The sequence below is a fragment of the Hyperolius riggenbachi genome, chromosome 1 (assembly GCF_040937935.1).
Source record: "Hyperolius riggenbachi isolate aHypRig1 chromosome 1, aHypRig1.pri, whole genome shotgun sequence".
In the NCBI taxonomy this organism is placed as follows: Eukaryota; Metazoa; Chordata; class Amphibia; order Anura; family Hyperoliidae; genus Hyperolius; species Hyperolius riggenbachi.
Window position 1 is genome coordinate 96,348,858 of NC_090646.1, and position 20,216 is coordinate 96,369,073.

A 20,216-nucleotide genomic window follows, 5' to 3' on the forward strand; every position below is an offset into this window, starting at 1 on the left:
CCTCCGCTGCAGACTGCAGAGTGAGCACATGGAAGCGATATATAGAGCAGCAACTCACCTCCCTAGTTCCAATCGCCGATCACTTGCCGCTGGTGTCCTGCGCTGCATAGCCGTGTATACACACTCTACTTCCTGTTTAGCAGGAAGTAGAGTGTGTATAAGCGGCTATGCAGAGGACGAGACCAGCGGCAAGTGATTGGCTATTGGAAACAGGGAGGTGAGTTGCTGTTCTATACAGCGCTTCCCTGCGCTCATTCTGCAGTCTGGGGAGCATAGAGGGCGGCCCGGGAGAGGAAGGGAGGGAGAGGTCCGGTCGCCCTCCCCGCGGCTGACTCACCCCTCCATTATGGGGGGTGGGGGGGGAGGGGGCGCCTACCTATCTAACCTATATTGCGAGTACCAACCTATCTAATCTATACTGGGGGCAGCTACCTATCTAACCTATACTGGGGGCTTCTACCCATGTAGCCTATACTGGGGCACCTACCTATCTAACCTGTACTGGGTGCACCTACCTATCTAGCCTATACTGAGGCACCTACCTATCTAACCTATACTGGGGGCAGCTTCCTATCTAACCTATACTGGGGCACCTACCTATCTAACCTGTACTGGGGGCTCCTACCTATCTAACCTGTACTGGGGGCTCCTACCTATCTAACCTGTACTGGGGGCTCCTACCTATCTAACCTGTACTGGGGGCACCTACCTATCCAACTTATACTGGAGGCACCTACCTATCTAAGCTATACTGGGGGCACCTACCCATCTAACCTATACTGGGGGCACCTACCTTTCTAACCTATACTGGGGGCACCTACCTAGCTAACCTATGCTGAGGGCACTTACCTATCTAACCTATGCTGGGGGCACTTATTCTGGCTACCTATATTGGAGTCACCCACCTAACTAACCTGTACTGGGGGCACCTACCTATCTAACCTATACTGGGGCAACTATACTGGCTACCTATACTGGAGTCACCTACCTGGCTAACCTTTACTGAGGGCAATTATACTGGGGCACCTATGCCTGGCTACCTTTAGTGGGGGGACCTATAACCGGCTACCTATTCTGGGGCACCTGTGCCTGGCTACCTATACTGGGGGGACCTATAGCTGGCTACCTATACTGAGTGCAACTGGACCTGGCTAACCTATACTGCGGGCATGTGTACCTGGCTCCACGGTGGGGGGGGAGGGGCGCAATTTTTACACCCGCACCCTGGGTGCATTTTAGCCTAGAAATTGACCTGGTGGCTGCAGGGGGCTGACAGAAGCCCCAGGTAGATAAAACTCTTTTTTTATGTTTGGTTTAGGTTTCACTTAAAGGTGTTCTGTGGGGGTTCTGTGCAATACGCTCCCGGAGAGGCAAGCGGGAGCTAGGACGCGCGTGGCCGCAGTCACGTAGGCGCAGTTGTATTCCTCTAGTTAGACAAATAATTAAGTGGTGATGGCAGCGGGGAACGGAGGATCGTAGAGGACGGCGCTGGACATGACAGCTGCAGGGGGCGGGTAGAAGCCCCAGTTTGTGTTTTAAAAACCCTTGCAAAACCCCTTTGTACCTGATCTGGAAAAAAAATGGAAAAAAGGAATTTTAAATTATTTTTTTATTTTTAATTTTTGTATATATTTTTTCTTTCCCTCAGCACAATTAATTATGTCCCTGTGTAATTTGGTGATGTAGTGTGCATCAGCATTTGGCAATACTAGACCTCTCTTGTTTCTCCCATGGCTTGAATGTAAACATTCATGTCCCCTCTTGGCTCGGAGCCTAGATGTTTTTTTTTTCCTTCTCCACTCGATTCAGCTGTTCATATAAATTGGTGCTGACTGCCCCTTTCTGAGTCCATTGATTTACAAACTAGAGAAAAGCCATTAGCAGCTCTCTGCCGCCACACTGCTAGCAGTAATGAAGCTTTTGCTGAGTTTTTTAGTGCTTAATGCGTTCTTTCTGTTGACATGTGCGGCTCCTCTGACGTGCTACTCACGAGTGGTATCTCTAAGCCAGGAGATCACTCTGTCCTACAAGATTCTGCAGAGGATTACACCAGCTGTAAGTTACAGGAGAGCAACAGGGGTGCTGACTATGACAAGCACCTTGTCCTAACAGCTTTTGTGTATTGCAGGGTCCATGTATGGAATCTCTTCCGCCTCTTTATCTGGACATACATGTAAGTACTGATGGACTTCATTATTGGAAAGTATAAAGTATATTTATTTATTTTGTTTACTGACCAATGAATACACCCTGCTTATTTTCTCATATGCAATTCACTTTTTCTCCTGAGTTTTCTCCTAGGAGATCATTTTTAATCTTCCATTTAAAATAACTTTTTATCACTTTGCAATTGAAAAAGTACCAAAAAGTTGGTGAAAAAGTATTATCAAATCTACTTGAGCATTTTCTTGCTTGCTGGTGGCTTAAAAGGCACTTAAATAATACGTTTACAAGTATCACCCAGGAGAAAACTCAGGAGAAAAAGTAAATTGCATATGGGCCTCTTATTTATATTTCTTTAACCACTTCACAACTGAGGGGTTTTACCCCTGGAGCACCAGAGCAATTTTCACCTTTCAGCCCTCCTTCCATTTATTCGTCTACAACTTTATCATTACTTATCGCATTGAAATGAACTATATCTTGTTTTTTTCGCCACCAATTAGGCTTTCTTTAGGTGGGACATTATGCCAATAATTATTTTATTCTAAATATGTTTTAATGGGAAAATAGGAAAAAATGTGGGGGAAAATCATTATTTTTCAGTTTTCGGCCATTATAGTTTTTAAATAATGCATGCTACTGTAATTAAAATCCATGAAATTTATTTGCCCATTTGTCCCGGTTATAAAACCGTTTAAATTATGTCCCTATCACAATGTTTGGCGCCAATATTTGATTTGGAAATAAAGGTGCATTTTTTTCAGTTTTGCGTCCATCCCTAATTACAAGCCCATAGTTTATAAAGTAACAGTGTTATACCCTCTTGACATAAATATTTAAAAAATTCAGTCGGTAAGGTAACTATTTATGTATTCTTTATTGTAATTTTTTTCCTTTTTATTACAAAAATAATAAATTGGAGAGTGTGGGAGTTAATGAGTTAATTTATAATGTAAAATAATGTATTTGTATATGAAAAATGTTTTTGACTGTAGTTTTACTTTTTGGCCACAAGATGGCCCCAGTAATTTTTTGTAATTGCGTCCTGTAAGCGTAGGTAGTACGCTTACAGGAAGTTCAGTTAGGCTGGGAAACTTTTTTTTTTTTCACAATGATCGCGCAGCTTCTCATGGAAGCAGCCGATCATTGCTGGGGGGCTTAGATCAACAAACGGGAACAGTTTTTCCCGTTCATTGATCCCGGGCGAGCGGGTGGCGGCGTGCACAAGCGCGGGAGCACGCGCCAGAGCGAGCGGGAGCGCGGTCAGCGGCAGTAGCGGCAGGGAGTGCATGTATCTATGCTCCTGGTGGGGAAAGGATGATAAAAGGAGCGTAGATACACGCACCCGTGGTGGTAAAGTGGTTAAAGAAAGTGGGAGTACACTCAAATTTCATCTGTGGTCTTAAGCATTAAGCATAGCATAAACTTAACAGCTAAAAGACATTTAAGTGGTTTCCAAGGCACAGGAAGGGTTAACACCCAAATCTTTAACTTCATTTAGTTGCTGGTTCATACGGTCGCCGAGAATTATCAGATTGTGTTGGAAGTGTAGTAAGCTGTGTAAACAAGGAAAAAGCGTTTCTGCTGTATGCGGGGGGAAGCAGAGAGCTTTCTCTCCTTTATTAGCTCAATAATTGCTTAATTACAAGTACAGTACATCTGATCATTTGTCCTGGTGCCCGCAATTATATTAGATAGCTTCAGTGAAGTGTAAATATACATTTAAGTGACATTTAGATCAGTCTTATAGAGTTTCATCTTCATTTTTTACTGCGTTTAAAAAAAAATTGATTTTGAGTATACCACGTTAAGCAAACTACCTAACTACCTAACCCCAATTCTTATATATACCTTACACTTATAATGGTCAATGAAACAGAAAAGTGAGAGCCCAATATAGTGCAGTATGTATTGGAAATGAGGAGAAAATATGAATCGTAAGTATTTATACTTACAAACCAGGGTTACCGCTAAGGCAACCACTGTAGAAGCAGGTGGGGAGTTTAGACCTGTCTCCACTCAGGACTAAGATGTCGCTCTCTGTGGATAAGAGAAAAAGAGGGTGTATCACCCCTCCACCAGGGGTGGAATTCTGGACTTGTAAAAAATGTACAGAGGCGCCAAATGGATAACATTTGCTAAAAATGTTAAAAAGTTCTGCAGGCGGTGGTGGACCAGCCTACCCAAAACAGACATGACTCGTTTCCTCAGTGTAATAGAACGCGGAAAAGCCGCCGCGTGTACTGACAGCAAGGCGGCTGATTCCGCGTCCAGCGCGGCGGTTTGCACGCAGCAGCAGCATGCGTCTGGTGTGGCTGGGTCTGTTAGTTCACACAGATTGAGGAATACGCGTGCGGAGAGGCAGAACCTTTATGACAGCCAAGGAGGGATCAGCTGACCAGGTTGGTCAGCTGACCTCAGAGCAAGTGACTATTGGTTGATCACTGATGGGTGGCGCCGGAGAGCGCCGTTCTATATATAGTTACTGCTGGTCAGTCTCAGGTTGTCTGCCGTTGCGAACACTTACGTGGAAGCACTCAGATCTTAGTCAGATCCTACAGTGTGTTAGAACCAGGAGGACCTGGGAATTCACACTGAGCCAGATTATTTCTGTTTATCATTGTGTTATACTTCAGACTAGTTCCAGGGTGTCGAGACCACGGACCTCACACCCAAGATTAGGGACTTTGTGTTATCATTGTGTTATACTTCAGACTAGTTCCAGGGTGTCGAGACCACGGACCTCACACCCAAGATTAGGGACTTTGTGTTATCATTGTGTTATACTTCAGACTAGTTCCAGGGTGTTGAGACCACGGACCTCACACCCAAGACTAGGGATACTTGACGCAATCTTGACAGACACAGAACATTTATATTGCGCTTTTCTCCTGGCAGACTCAAAGCACAAGAGCTGCAGCCACTAAGGACGCACTCTATAGGCAGCAGCAGTGTTAGGGAGACTTGCCCAAGGTCTCCTACTGAAAAGGTGCTGGCTTACTGAACAGGCAGAGCTGAGATTCGAACCCAGGTCTCCTGTGTCAGAGGCAGAGCCCTTAACCATTACACTATCCAGCCACTGTGTACCATCATATTATACTCCAGACTAGTTCCAGGGTGTAGAGACCACGGACCTCACACCCAAGACTAGGCATTGTTTGATATCTGTTATGACCTACTGCTTTTCTGACTATCCCTCTGCTTTCTGATTCGGTACCTACGCATATCTGATTATCTGTTGCCAACCCTGCCTGCCTTTGGATACCGAATCAGCCTTCTGTCTCTGTACCTTGTCTGTCCGTGTGTTGCCGACCTGGCTTGCCCGACCTTGAGAGCTATCTTAAAGCTTAAGAGATAGTCTCCAGACCTGCTAGTGACATCCACCTTCAGGTGTCACTCACTCACAGGTCCTTCCTACCTTCAGCCTGGGACTCCACTCCTTTGGAGGAGTCAGGCTGCTGGAAGGTTTTTGCACTTCTCAGACGGCAGTATCCAGGGTCGGACTGGGACACCAAGGGCCCACCAAGGAAGTTTCAGCCTGGGGCCCACCCCCCTCTCCTCCTCCTCCCTCCCCCCCCCCCCATTTTGGACACATGTACTCTAGAAATTTTGCATGACTTTATGGTAGGGAATAGATTGTGAGCAATTCTGAGGACAGTCTCCAATAGGGATATGTCTAAATGCGGCGCCGCAGCGAAACTAAATGGGTGTCACCACGCACTGGAACCTCGGCGTGGTCATGATGAGTCATGGGCAGACTTAAAAAAAAATACAAAACACAAAATAAGTAGCGGTGTTATTCACAGAGATTAGGTCTGACCAGATACATTTTAGATAAAATATTCAAGTAGTTACATGCCTCATGATAATTCATCAAGTAGTCAAATGGCAGCAGATACCCCCACAAAATGCAATCAGGTTGACGGCAGATACGTCCACACAATGCAATCAGGTTGGCGGCAGATACCCCCACAAAATGCAATCAGGTTGACGGCAGATCCCCCCACACAATGCAATCAGGTTGACGGCAGATCCCCCCACACAATGCAATCAGGTTGACGGCAGATACCCCCACAAAATGCAATCAGGTTGGCTGCAGATACCCCCACACAATGCAGTCAGGTTGGTGGCAGATACCCCCACACAATGCAGTCAGGTTGGTGGCAGATACCCCCACACAATGCAATCAGGTTGGCTGCAGATACCCCCACACAATGCAATCAGGTTGGCTACAGATACCCCCACACAATGCAATCAGGTTGGTGGCAGAGATACCCCCACACAATGCAATCAGGTTGGCTGCAGATACCCCCACACAATGCAATCAGGTTGGTGGCAGAGATACCCCCACACAATGCAAGTCCCCCCCAGCTTGGAAGGGGGGGCAGAGGGCACAGATCAGCGGGGAAGCCTCCCCCCTCCCCCTCCCTCACCTAGGGGCCCCCCCTTCCGCGCACCCCCTCCTCCATAAGTGCAGCCAGCAGCGAGCGGAGAATAGCTTACCGAGCTTCAGATGATGCTATCTCAGTGCTGGGCCGAAAGTACGCATTAGCGTAATTACGCATCGTAATTCACTACAAATGCACCGTAAGCGTTACGTGTAAGGTTACGGTATCACGCGTAATTAATTACGCGTAGACCGTAGGTTACGTTATTACGCGTAACAAATTACGCGTAAGACCGTAAACTCCCATTGAAATTACACAGTCTGCCGTAATCGCGTAATATTACGCTCCCGTATGATATAAAAAAGCCGCCGACTTTAAGGGTTAATAGCAAAGCCCCCTTAATTGCTTAGAGCCTCAAATTTGGAGAATATATTAAGGAGATCAGAAGGAATAAGAGGAAAAAAATTTTTTTCAAAAAGACCTTATAGTTTTTGAGAAAATCGATGTTAAAGTTTCAAAGGAAAAATATATACATTTAAAAACCCGCCGACTAACTAACGCTAAGTCCCCGCCGGCTCCCGCCATCCACTCCGCCCACACCTGTCACCCATATACATGCTGGCACCCATGGGTGCCAGCATGTATATAGGTGACATGTGGGAGAGGCGGGGAGGGCAGCGAGAGCCGGCGGGGACTTAGCGTCCTGCACCCGGCAGAGCTCTGAGCTATATAGCTCAGAGCTCTCTAAAGCATATTTGTATTTGGGCTCCAAGGAGCCCCATTGGTCCTTAGCAGACCAATGGGGTTCCTTCTGATTTGAAGGAACCCCATTGGTCTGCTAAGGACCAATGGGGCTCCTTGGAGCCCAAATACAAAGATGCTTTAGAGAGCTCTGAGCTATATAGCTCAGAGCTCTGTCGGGTGCAGGACGCTAAGTCCCCGCCGGCTCTCACTGCCCTCTCCGCCTCTCCCACATGTCACCTATATACATGCTGGCACCCATGGGTGCCAGCATGTATATGGGTGACAGGTGTGGGCGGAGTGGACGGCGGGAGCCGGCGGGGACTTAGCGTTAGTGTATGCGGCGGCCGGTGAGCGGCGAGTGACGTCGGGTGCGGTGGTGTTACAAAGTAACAAAGTTGTTACATTGTAACAACTTTGTTACATTGTAACTGATTAGCATATTTTCGAGGATATTGCGTGGGAACTGGCTTTTAAAGGGACAGGTAAGTATTAATGGTTAATTAAGAATATGAAAGGACTTTTTTCGTGGTTATGTTTTTTGTTCAATTAAAATACTTTTTCTATGTGTTTGTGTGTTTATTTACTTTTAACTCTTAAAGGAAATGGGTAAGGGGTACAAGTACCACTATACTCATTTCTCCTGGGAGGGGGGGGGGGGGCATCTGGGGGACCCCTTTTTAAAGGGGACTCCCAGATGCCACCATGAACCCCCCCCCCCCCCCCCCAGGAAATCGCGGCCTCCACCTCCACCGCCCATCGGAGGTGGAGAAGAAGAGCCCCTTGTCCTTGGATTGGACAAGGGCTCGGAGGGGGAGGGGAAAGCTTGGCTGCCCCTCCCCTTCCGAGACCCCCCAATCCATGGACCATGCGGGCTGGTATAGTCAGGGTGCGGAGCCCCACGCGGCCGGTGCTCCGCATTCTGGCTATCCCAGCCTGCATGGGGGACAAGGGGTTAAAGAGGTCTGGGAGGGGGGACCCCACGTCGTTTTTTTTTATATTTCCCACACTCAGAACGAAGTAAGTAAAACTCTTCCCACTTGGGGGAATCTATGAAAATAATACACTATTGTTACCTGTGCAAAAAAAAAACTGACATTTTCCGCATTTAAAAGACATTTTTGCCCTTGAAACTTAAAAATCGATTTTCTCAAAAACTATAAGGTCTTTTTGAAAAAAAAAATTTCCTCTTATTCCCACTGATCCCCTTAATATACCCTGTGAATTTGGTGTTCCTAAATTTTAAGCAGGCTTTGCTATTAACCGTTAAAGTCGGCGGGTTTTTAAATGTTTATATTTTTCCTTTGAAACTTTAACATCGATTTTCTCAAAAACTATAAAGTCTTTTTGAAAAAATTTTGTTTCCTCTTATTCCTTCTGATCTCCTTAATATATTCTCCAAATTTGAGGCTCTAAGCAATTAAGGGGGCTTTGCTATTAACCCTTAAAGTCGGCAGCTACCTAACATTGATCCATGCGTCAACTTTTCCGCTTGGCAGCATGACCTTACGCATTAATTGCTAGTAGGAATTTACGCGTAAGCCAATAACGTAACAACCTGAATTACGGTATTCTTACGCGTAATTGCGTAAGGGCTATGCGTAATTACAGACATGTACCGTAAATGAATGTCTACGCCGTAAGCGTAATTCCGTAATGCGTAATAGCGTAAAATTACGCGTAATGATCCGTAAGCGTAGTTTTTTCCATTACGCCCAGCACTGTGCTATCTCCGCTCCGCATGCCGCTGCTGCCCTGCTGGTCTCTGTCTCCTGTAGTGACGCTGTCCAATCACGCTCTCGCAGGAAGTACTGCGAGAGCGTGATTGGACAGCGTCACTACAGCAGACAGAGACCAGCAGGGCAGCGGCATGCGGACTCGGAGCGGAGCTAGCATCATCTCTGTAGCTATTCTCCGCTCGCTGCTGGCTGCACTTCTGGAGGAGGGGGGTGCGCGGAAGGGGGGGCCCCTAGGTGAGGGAGGGGGGGCGCTTCCCCCCCTCCACGCCGCTCTGTGCCCAATTCCCCCCCTTCCAAGCTGTGCCCCCTCCCTCTTAGCTCTGGGGCACCCAGGAGGAGGGGCAGTTGGGGCCCACCGATGGGGCCATCGGTGGTTCGGTGGCTCAGTCCGAGCCTGGCAGTATCGCCCTTACTGCCAAAGACCACCTGCTCCTCGGGTGGTCTTACTCAAAGTAATAACTGTTGCACCAAACACTCACACTATATAGGTGTCCAGAGGTTAGTTATACTAGGATTATCGGTGATTCTGCAGATTATCAATAATCAGGTATATATCTGTATTCTTGGTGATACTGCAGATCACCAATAATCAGATTCTCTCTGAGTGCTGACACCGATCGTTACACACAGGCATTAAACAACAGGAGCACAACACAGCCAGGGGTCCAATATACACTTGGCACCTCTGGTGCCAAGCGTATATTGGACCCCTGGCTGTCTTGTGCTCTTGGCACCTCTGGCCACAGGTGCCAAGTGTATATTGGACCCCTAGCTGTGTTATGCTCCTGTTGTTTATTGCCTGAGGAAGCGGGTTTGTTCTTGTGAAACGCGTCGCAAATTGTTGCTAGGAGTATGTGAATAAATTTGTCATTACCATAATCAACAGCATCGTGTCTGTTTTGGGTAGGCTGGTCCACCACCGCCTCCAGAACTTTTTAACATTTTTAGCAAATTTTATCCTTTTGGCGCCTCTGTACATTTTTTACAAGTTATAATGGGCAATGGATAAATAGCATGAAACTGTTGAATGCAGATTTGTTTGCATAACTTCAAACATTAATAGTAGTAGTAGTAGCAGGCGTAGTATTAGTTAGTATTGTTTTCATTCATAATTTTTACATTGATGACATTTTCCACATAGTTATTACACAGGTAAACGCACTGCACATTCATCTGAATGTGCCATTAACAGCATTTCTGGATAATGCATGTAAAAATGCACTTGTGCTGTTGCAAGGCCCGGTTCACACTACACTGAAAATGCCGCTTGTCCACTGCTCGCCCAGCAACCAGGTAGCGTAGGGCTTCCATTTAGTATGTAAAAAAAAAAAATCATGTGAATCCTACCTAGGAACAGGGAGTATTCTCAATGGTCCACATGAACCAATGAGAATTGTCTTTTGTTGCAGGTGGATTCCCATTTTTTTTACAAACTAACAGGACGCCCTATGCTTCCTGTTACCGGGACCAGCTGGGAGGAACAAGCCGGGGCGGCAACCTTGAATTTTGTTGGTAAGGTAGCATTTTTCGTGTGGCGGGAAGCCTAGTGGGAGCAGAGACATCCGTCCCCATAGGCTTGCATTGTGTCTGATTCGAGTTTGTGGAAGGCGTTTTGCGTTGTGGCGGCGGGGAAATGCAGCATTTTGCAATACCACAAGTGCGTTTTGCAGTTGCATTCCGTTTGACAGTGTAAATGGATCCTATTAGTACCATAGGATGCATTTACCATGTGACTCTACATGTCACTGCATTGCGGTAAATGCAGCGTTTTCCCCTGCTTTGTGAATGGGTCTTAAGGGATTGGGTTCTTAAAATGACATGCGTGGTGTTACTGACACCATACACATTGTGTTAGATATGCATTACAACATATACATTACGTAAAGCATATAGGGCTATATTCACAAAAGAATGGTTAAAGAGAACCAAAGGAAGTACAAAGAGTTTCACCATCCTGGGGCTTCTATCAGCCCCCTGCAGCCTTTCTGAGTTGGACAGCCACATGTGCGGCGAAGGATTTACTATCAGTGGTTCCCAGGAGGTTAAAGGGCCAGAAATGTTTTGGCAGCACAAGGGGGACATATAAAATATTAAAGGAACACTATCAAACCAAGTGTTCTAAAATGTACAAATAATGTTGCTGTGTAAACATTTTCCTACTTTTCATGTTAAATATCTGAGGCAAAAGTTTTAATTCATTGTGTGTAGATTTTAGCTACGTTTTGAATGTCTCATTTGCAAAGGTATGAATCTCTGCAGTCTGACATGCTAAGAACAATGTAATATTGAAGCAGAGTTATATGAAAAGCCTGTCAGGTGTCAGGTTACACACACACACACACACACACACATTTACAAATGTTTATGTTGCCCATAAGATACATATCCTTTGCTCTCTGCAAAGAGTTCAGTCAGATACAGGCAGAGCTTTCTCTCACGCACACACGGGGTTAACAGATGAAGTGTGAGGGAATTCCCCCTCCCCTCATGGTTCACTCTGCCATCAGATTACTTTAAACATTAATAAGCTATAAATCCTGAATAGATTTAGATCTGTAGATCTCTCTCTCTCTGTGTGTGTGTATATATATATATATATATATATATATATATATATATATATATATATATATATATATATATATATATATATATATATATATATATATATATATATACATACAGGGAGTGCAGAATTATTAGGCAAGTTGTATTTTTGATACAAAAAACTCATTAATATTAAAGCTGAATATTTTTGAAAGTAGTTTTTAGTTTGTTTTTAGTTTTAACTATTTTAGGGGGATATCTGTGTGTGCAGGTGAATATTACTGTGCATAATTATTAGGCAACTTAACAAAAAACAAATATATATACCCATTTCAATTATTTATTTTTACCAGTGAAATCAATATAACATCTTAAAATTCACAAATATACATTTCTGACATTCAAAAACAAAGCAAAAACAAATCAGTGACCAATATAGCCACCTTTCTTTGCAAGGACACTCAAAAGCCTGCCATCCATGGATTCTGTCAGTGTTTTGATCTGTTCACCATCAACATTGCATGCAGCGGCAACCACAGCCTCCCAGACACTGTTCAGAGAGGTGTACTGTTTTCCCTCCGTGTAAATCTCACATTTTATGATGGACCACAGGTTCTCAATGGGGTTCAGATCTGGTGAACAAGGAGGCCATGTCATTAGTTTTTCTTCTTTTATACCCTTTCTTGCCAGCCACGCTGTGGAGTACTTGGACGCGTGTGATGGAGCATTGTCCTGCATGAAAATCATGTTTTTCTTGAAGGATGCAGACTTCTTCCTGTACCACTGCTTGAAGAAGGTGTCTTCCAGAAACTGGCAGTAGGACTGGGAGTTGAGCTTGACTCCATCCTCAACCCAAAAAGGCCCCACAAGCTCATCTTTGATGATACCAGCCCAAAACAGTACTCCACCTCCACCTTGCTGGCGTCTGAGTCGGACTTGAGCTCTCTGCCCTTTACCAATCCAGCCACGGGCCCATCCATCTGGCCCATCAAGACTCTCTCATGTCATCAGTCCATAAAACCTTAGAAAAATCAGTCTTGAGATATTTCTTGGCCCAGTCTTGACGTTTCAGCTTGTGTGTCTTGTTCAGTGGTGGTCGTCTTTCAGCCTTTCTTACCTTGGCCATGTCTCTGAGTATTGCACACCTTGTGCTTTTGGGCACTCCAGTGATGTTGCAGCTCTGAAATATGGCCAAACTGGTGGCAAGTGGCATCTTGGCAGCTGCACGCTTGACTTTTCTCAGTTCATGGGCAGTTATTTTGCACCTTGGTTTTTCCACACGCTTATTGCGACCCTGTTGACTATTTTGAATGAAACGCTTGAATGTTCGATGATCACGCTTCAGAAGCTTTGCGATTTTAAGAGTGCTGCATCCCTCTGCAAGATATCTCACTATTTTTGACTTTTCTGAGCCTGTCAAGTCCTTCTTTTGACCCATTTTGCCAAAGGAAAGGAAGTTGCCTAATAATTATGCACACCTGATATAGGGTGTTTATGTCATTAGACCACACCCCTTCTCATTACAGAGATGCACATCACCTAATATGCTTATGGTAGTAGGCTTTCCAGCCTATACAGCTTGGAGTAAGACAACATGCATAAAGAGGATGATGTGGTCAAAATACTCATTTGCCTAATAATTCTGCACTCCCTATATATATATATATAGCCTGCTGGTTACTATATTTTGAAATTTGAAATTAGTATTAGCAAGGCCGGATTAATACTTTTTACACCCCTAGGCCAACTTTCTACAGCTTTCCTTCCATGTATAGCAGTGCCCCTCCCATTACATGTGAAGCCCTCTCTTCCATGTCTAACATTCATGTACAGCAGCCTCCTTCAGTTCTATACAGGTCACTTGGGCAGCAGCTACCTATCTCCATTTGTTGCTACCTATTTGAATGTCCAGCTGCCCCTTTGCCAGATGCCACCCAAGGCCCAGGCCTTGGTGGCCTTTTCCAGAGATCTGGCCCTAAGTATTAGACATAAAGTTAAGCTACATACACACACCGGACCATTGTTTTCCGGGGCAAGGTCTCGGTGGCTATTGTTGCAAAAAAAAAAGAGGCACAACGATGTGACTTAACACCAATAGACAAACAATTACTGTTGATGTAGACCAATCCAATTGTCTATTGACTAATTAAAATGGCACAACAAATGCATTTTGCATAAGCTTGCCAGAATGTGCAGAGTCTAAACAAACTCACTGCTATGCCCTGCAGGAATTGGCCTACACTCAATTTTTTGCATCTCAACAGGGCTTCCCATGCCCCCAAGAAATGGGGGGCAGTGCTGACAGCACAGCAAGCACTGCCACCACTCCGGGATTGCACTGGGGGGGGGAAGGGGCAGAGAACCACAAACAGCCCAGCCCATGGCTTGGCCACTGCCCGAGTGGGACCATCTATGTTGCCCCCCCATAGAAAAGATCCTTACCTTGAAGCGAATTGCAACCAGCTGCAGGTGTAGACATGAGGCGGCCAGTATAAAAATTAGGTAATAACTGGTCTGAGCACACAACCTTTTTTCTCCGAGATTGCAGAGTTATTGTAACAGCTGTATTTATTGTATCCGTGTTGGATGACTGTAGACACCTATGTATCGATTTTGTTTCAGAATTCCTGTGTAATGATAAAATTGCGCAGCTTCGTCTCTGCTCCAAATTGTGGAAGACTACCAAGAGTAACGGCATTAAAGAAAAAAGCAAGAAACCTCTACAACATCATGAACACTGCCTGTAAAAGAGTAGGTTCTTCATGATTTAAAAAAAAAATTATGATTTTTTTTTTGCCTCCATACAATGAATTTTTGTGAAAAATGTGGATTTTTATAAAATTCATTGAAATCAATGAAGAAGGTAAAAAAAATAAGGTGACATAAAATGATAAATTTAAAGGACCACTGTGACAAAAATTTTAGAATTCAAAATACACATACATATAAGATAGTACATTTGTTCTGGAGTAAAATGCTATGCATGTTACATTTTCCTAATTCATAGTTATTTTCAGTAGGTATTATGTGTCTCCTAAACTCATACCAGGAGGTTATGGACTAGGTCCACTTCCTTATGGGAAACTGTGAAAACAGATAAGAAGGAAGCGCTCCTTGGCGCATGTGCAATTCACTTTTTCTCCTGAGTTTTCTCCTAGGAGACAATTATTCTTTTTCAATTTCAATTAACTTTTTCGCACTTTGCAATGAAAAAAGTACCAAAAAGTAGGTGAAAAAGTACTGTTAAAATTATTTTGAGTATTTGTTTGCTTGCTGGTGGTGTGAAAGGTATTTTATTTACAAGTTGTGAAAATATCACCTAGGAGAGAACTCAGGAGAACAAATGAATTGCATATGGCCCCTTGTGTTTAAAGAGACTCTGAAGCGAGAATAAATCTCGCTTTAGAGCTCATAGTTAGCAGGGGCATGTGTGCCCCTGCTAAAACGCTGCTATCCCGCAGCTAGACAGGGGTCCCTTACCCCCTGAAATCCCCTCCGAGCAGCGGGGGATCACTTCCTGATTGAGGCAGGGCTAACTGCCGCAGCCCTGCCCCACGCGCGTCTGTCAGCGCGTATCTCCGCCTCTCCCCCGCCCCTCTTAGTCTTCCTTCACTGAGAGGGGCGGGGGAGAGGCGGCGATGCGCCGCTGATAGACGCGCTGTGAGGCAGGGCTGCAGTCGTTAGCCCTGCCTCCAGCAGCAGCAAAAACTACAACCAATTTGGTCGTTGATTTTGCAGGGGGGGGGGGGGTTGGGGGGTTAAGGGACCCCCGTTTAGCCGCGGGATAGCTGCGTTTTATATAAGCACTGAAGCGAGATTTAAAAGTAAAAGATAGATCCTCTCTATGCAGAGAGCGGCTCACCTCATTAGATGGCTGAAAATACAAATATTGACAGTTCAGCATACGAGCATATTAGTGCAGTGTTCCCCATCCCCAACCCTGTCGTCAAGGCTCACCAACACTGCTTGTTTTGTATAAAGCCACAGAGGTAGTTAATCAGCTCTGCGGCAACATTGATTACTCCGCCTGTGAGGCTGTGACTATGTGTGGTTTCCTGCAAAACATGTACTGTTGGTGAGCCTGGAGGACAGGGTTGGGGAACTCTGTATTAGTGGATAAACCACTGGTGATTTGTCCTCGATCGCCCTGTCTGTTTAGAAGCACCGTCCAGGGATCCAATATGAAAGCCGTTGAAGCTCTCCAGGTGAGTCCTTTGCCAGATCGTGAAATTACTAAATAACAGGATATTTATGCCAATAGGTAACTAACAAACATTTATTGAACAGAAAAAATTAAAATTGTACCCAAAGTGAAAAAAATGCCCCTAGGTAGTACTTACCTCAGGAGGGGTAAGCCTTTGGATCCTAAAGAAGCTTCCCCCTTCCTCCTCAGCAAAGGGGATCCAGTACTGGGACCCCCAAAGATCCTCTCGTCATTGCTTGTTGTGATCCTCACGCAGGCGCAGTAGTGGCTATCAGCTCAGGCTCTGGCGGAAATAGCTGAGCTCAATCGGGTCCACTCTACTGCGCAGACGTGATCCGTCTGTGCCTTCACAGTAGAATGGACCTGATCAGGCTTGGCTATTTCCGCCCAAACCCGAGCGAAGTGCCGCTAGTGCATCTGCGCAAGGCAGGCAATGTAAATATTATTGTGCCTCTGCACTCTGGACTGCCTGCGCAGAATTGTCTGACGGAGGGAAACACCTCATTAGGATCCAGAAGCTTCCCCCTCCAAAGGTAAGTACCCCCAGCCAGGGATGGTCGTAGTCAGTCAACTTCGCTACGCTGGAACTGCGTGTCGTTTTACGCAATTACGCTTCGCCAATCTATGGCTTCGAAATCAAATATTCGCTTTGTATGCATTTCGTAGACTATGCGTTAAAATACGCAATTACGCGTAGTGAGAAGCGTAGTGTATGCGGATGCTTATGCCCATATGCAGAAAATGTTATGCTTTAATTCCTCTTTAAATGGTTATACCGGGAACTCTTCTATGTGTACATTCCCCTTTCCAACGTGTAAATTTGTAAGCATACAATCGCACGTGGAAAATTAGGCGCGAGTAACGCATTTGTAGTTCACAATGCAATACACATGTTAACTACGCATAGTAGGTGTAAGCTACGCGTAGCGGTAGTTCGCTACGCGTAAATTCGTAAGCGTAGTTTTCAAACTTCACCTATGACCTACGATGCGTAGATGCAAATTACATTGCGTAAATTCGCACTTCCGTAGTTTCTACTCATCCCTGCCCCCAGCGCTCTTTTTTACCCTACAGGTCTACTTGAACTCTTGGGCATGGAAATCGCTAGCGGTTCACAGGTTGCCACTGGAATCCTCTTTCACTCCATCATGACAAAGATGTTGGATGTTAGAGACCTTTTGCTCCTCCACCTTCCATTTGAGCATTCCCCACAGATGCTTAATAGGGTTTAGATCTGGAGACATGCTTGGCCAGTCCAACACCTTTACCCTCAGTTTCTTTAGCAAGCGCAAACTTCTTTCGTAACACTGAACGTAGTAAAAAACAGGCAATAGTGGGGAGCAGAGATATACTGTGGGGAGCACACAGTACAACCAGGACATCTAGCAATACAAGTACAAATGCATACACAGCTGATGTGCGGTTTGAGACATCACCAGTACTGGTACAAATGCTCTGATAACTACAAATGTTCTGAGTGCCACTTCATGTTTTATTCTTTTTATCAAGGCACTCACTTGACCTGAGGAAGCGGCTTACGCCGAGAAACGCGTTGTCATAGTGCTGTTCGCAATCAATAAATGAAATTATATTTTATTGAATTTTATTAAGAAAGTTTGATTTTATTTAAGGAACATCTCCTCTTATTTATGATCTTCTTCAATTCGAAGATCTAATATTCATTCTAATTGGGCGCCTCCAACCTTCCAAATGTATCCAGTACCGGTACATGTTCATTTGATAAAGTACTCTAGAGTAATGTTAATCAAAAATGTGTTGAGTTCCCTCTAAATGTATACCTTTTATTTCTTTCTATATTTCAGGATTTGGTATTCTTCACTGATGACTGTGAAGCTCTTGAGCACCCGCCAGCACCGACACCCACTGCGGCTAATTCACGATAAAACGCTTGGCACAGGAACAAGTTGCTCTGTGTTTTGTGTCAACAAAACCCTCATTCTCGGCAGAGCTGAAAGTTCTGTCTGATAAGCGAGCAGCCAGGAATTCCTACCTAGGGGCTGGTTGTATTCTTATAGTAACCCGTAAAATGACAGCAGCCATCAGGAATCACAAAAGCCGTTCCTTCAAGGGGCACGTAATTCCCTAATGGTGTTTACTGGATGGACTTTTAGAAGACAACCTTATTATATTGTCGTCACTTAGAGACCGTACTCAAACTCTATCTTTACTCTGTACACACTGGAACATATATGATATCATAAGAAAGATAATTGGAACAAATTGTAGCCTTGTCTTTTGAAGCTCCTTCCTTTTATTTGGTGGAGTCTTTGTAGTCTTGTCTGCTCATAATAACGCCTTGTAATTTAACCCGTTTAGCCACCCACCAGATGCATCATTACCTATACCGCTGTATTTTTCTACTCTGCTATCTTGAGTGTAGCCAGTTCTTCACATTTTGTACGAGATAAGGAACTATAGATAAGTAATGCAGCAATTTTGATGTTCTTTTTGAATATCTTCCTGTATTTTATAACATTCCTCTTGTAGTGAGTAAAATAAAGTTGGGGTTTTTTTTGTTATTGTTTTGTTTTTTAGGATTTATACACATTGATAGATGGGATTAGTTTGTTGTACATTTCTATGATTTTGACATTTTGATTTACACAAAGAAGCTGGGCGTGTATTAGGGTAATTAGGCCAATTTACAATTAGACTGGTAAAGGACCCCTTATCTGTTCATGAACATGGGATTCAGTTGACTGGAATTGTTTTGATGGTGAAACATAATTTTTGTGAAATGACAAATGTATTTCCTACCGTTTGCCAGTCTGCCTCACATGCCCCTATTCCTGGAGGTAAAGGGTGACACGGGCATATTTCTGAGATTTCTGTGTTCTTGCTTGCACCATAGAATGCAAACATGTGCAGTTGTTTAATAGCACTCAGGGAATCCATTGTTTTGCAATTATAAATGCAAAAAGTCAACCTGGATATCCACAGGTCACTAGGGGGTAACTCAAATGTGGGAGGGGCTACAATTGCAGCACCAGCAGAGTGCATTGTTCCCCTAATCCTGCCCCCAGGAGCCGCTTTTCTTTTGCCTCCTCCCTGATCTATAGAGAAAGTACACATTTCCCGGTTATAGCCAAAGCACATGCCTGTATGCACTCATGAATGGAGATGCCTCCCTAAGGAACAAGTCCTGATCCAGGCCTGATCCCTACCAGTGACTAGTTATTGTCAGTGTGTACGTAGTTTAATTGTGGACTGGCAGTCTCTGACCCCTCAAGGACCAGAAACTTTTTTTCACAAACATGGAGCTGTAATCACTATGATTGGCTCACAGTGATCAGAGTCAGGAGCCAATGAAATCGGCCTCAGACCGCCATACAGAGCTCTGCTGTCATAATGACAGCAGAGTGAGCAGGCTGCTATGACGTCACAGCAGCAGGTCCGCGCAGGTTGAGTAGCTGAAATCTACGCCCTGGTGGGGATCAGCTTCCAAACAGGGTGTAGATTTCAATTACTGACGTCTGCAACATCCAACCCTTTTTATGAAAAGTAGCTTTTTCTTGTTACTGAAAATGTTATATAAACTGCTAGAGCCAGGGCCAGATTTACCACTCAGGAGCCTGTAGGCACAGGTGTTCTTGCGCCCTAAACCCCGCCCCACAACACAGGCCACACCTCCAAGTAAAAATATTCTAAACTCTAATCCATGCGTCATCACTAACTTTCCTTAGGTTTTTACACGCTAATCGCTGTGTCATGTCACTAATTATGACATTAACCAGTGATTAGAGTGTAAAAGCCTATGGGCAGTTAGTGACATGACACATGGATTAGAGTTTAGAATATTTTTTTAAGGATTAGGGTGTAAAATGCTGGAGATCAGTGATATTAGGCAGGGATTAGACTGTACAATCATGAAAGTGATGAGAGGCAGGGATAGAGGTCAGAGCAGTGAAAGATGAGGATTAAAGAGCAGTGAAGATGGGGGATGAGGACAGACCAGTGACCAGTTGGGGATGAGAAGGAAACAAAAGTGAAGTTGGGAGTGGGGAGGACAGAGCAGCAAAGTTAAGGGATGGGGAGGACAAAGCAGTGAAACAGGAGGATGGGGAGGACAAAGAAGGGAAACAGGAGGATGGGGAGGACAGAGCAGGGAAACAGGAGGATGGGGAGGACAGAGCAGGGAAACAGGAGGATGGGGAGGACAGAGCAGGGAAACAGGAGGATGGGGAGGACAGAGCAGGGAAACAGGAGGATGGGGAGGACAGAGCAGGGAAACAGGAGGATGGGGAGGACAAAGCAGGGAAACAGGAGGATGGGGAGGACAAAGCAGGGAAACAGGAGGATGGGGAGGACAGAGCAGAGAAACAGGAGGATGGGGTGGACAGAGCAGGGAAACAGGAGGATGGGGAGGACAGAGCAGAGAAACAGGAGGATGGGGTGGACAGAGCAGGGAAACAG

General features: G+C 44.9%; 1 protein-coding gene across 1 annotated transcript; it reads left to right on the plus strand.

The window, feature by feature from the left end:
• The first annotated feature begins 1,830 nt into the window (after positions 1 to 1,830).
• Positions 1,831 to 18,322, plus strand: CYTL1 (cytokine like 1). Its single transcript, XM_068277298.1, has 4 exons — positions 1,831 to 2,055; positions 2,129 to 2,173; positions 14,201 to 14,329; positions 17,606 to 18,322. The coding sequence occupies exons 1-4, from the start codon at positions 1,912 to 1,914 to the stop codon at positions 17,684 to 17,686; spliced, it is 399 nt and encodes a 132-aa protein (XP_068133399.1). The 5' UTR covers positions 1,831 to 1,911; the 3' UTR covers positions 17,687 to 18,322.
• Positions 18,323 to 20,216: the final 1,894 nt, after the last annotated feature.

Bases quoted from the DNA above. Each gene is read 5' to 3' on its own strand.
- CYTL1 (XM_068277298.1), top strand. From the start codon at position 1,912: ATGAAGCTTTTGCTGAGTTTTTTAGTGCTTAATGCGTTCTTTCTGTTG. The intron at 2,174-14,200 runs GTAAGTACTGAT...ATTTTGTTTCAG, and splicing joins CTCTTTATCTGGACATACAT to AATTCCTGTGTAATGATAAA. The intron at 14,330-17,605 runs GTAGGTTCTTCA...TCTATATTTCAG, and splicing joins TGAACACTGCCTGTAAAAGA to GATTTGGTATTCTTCACTGA.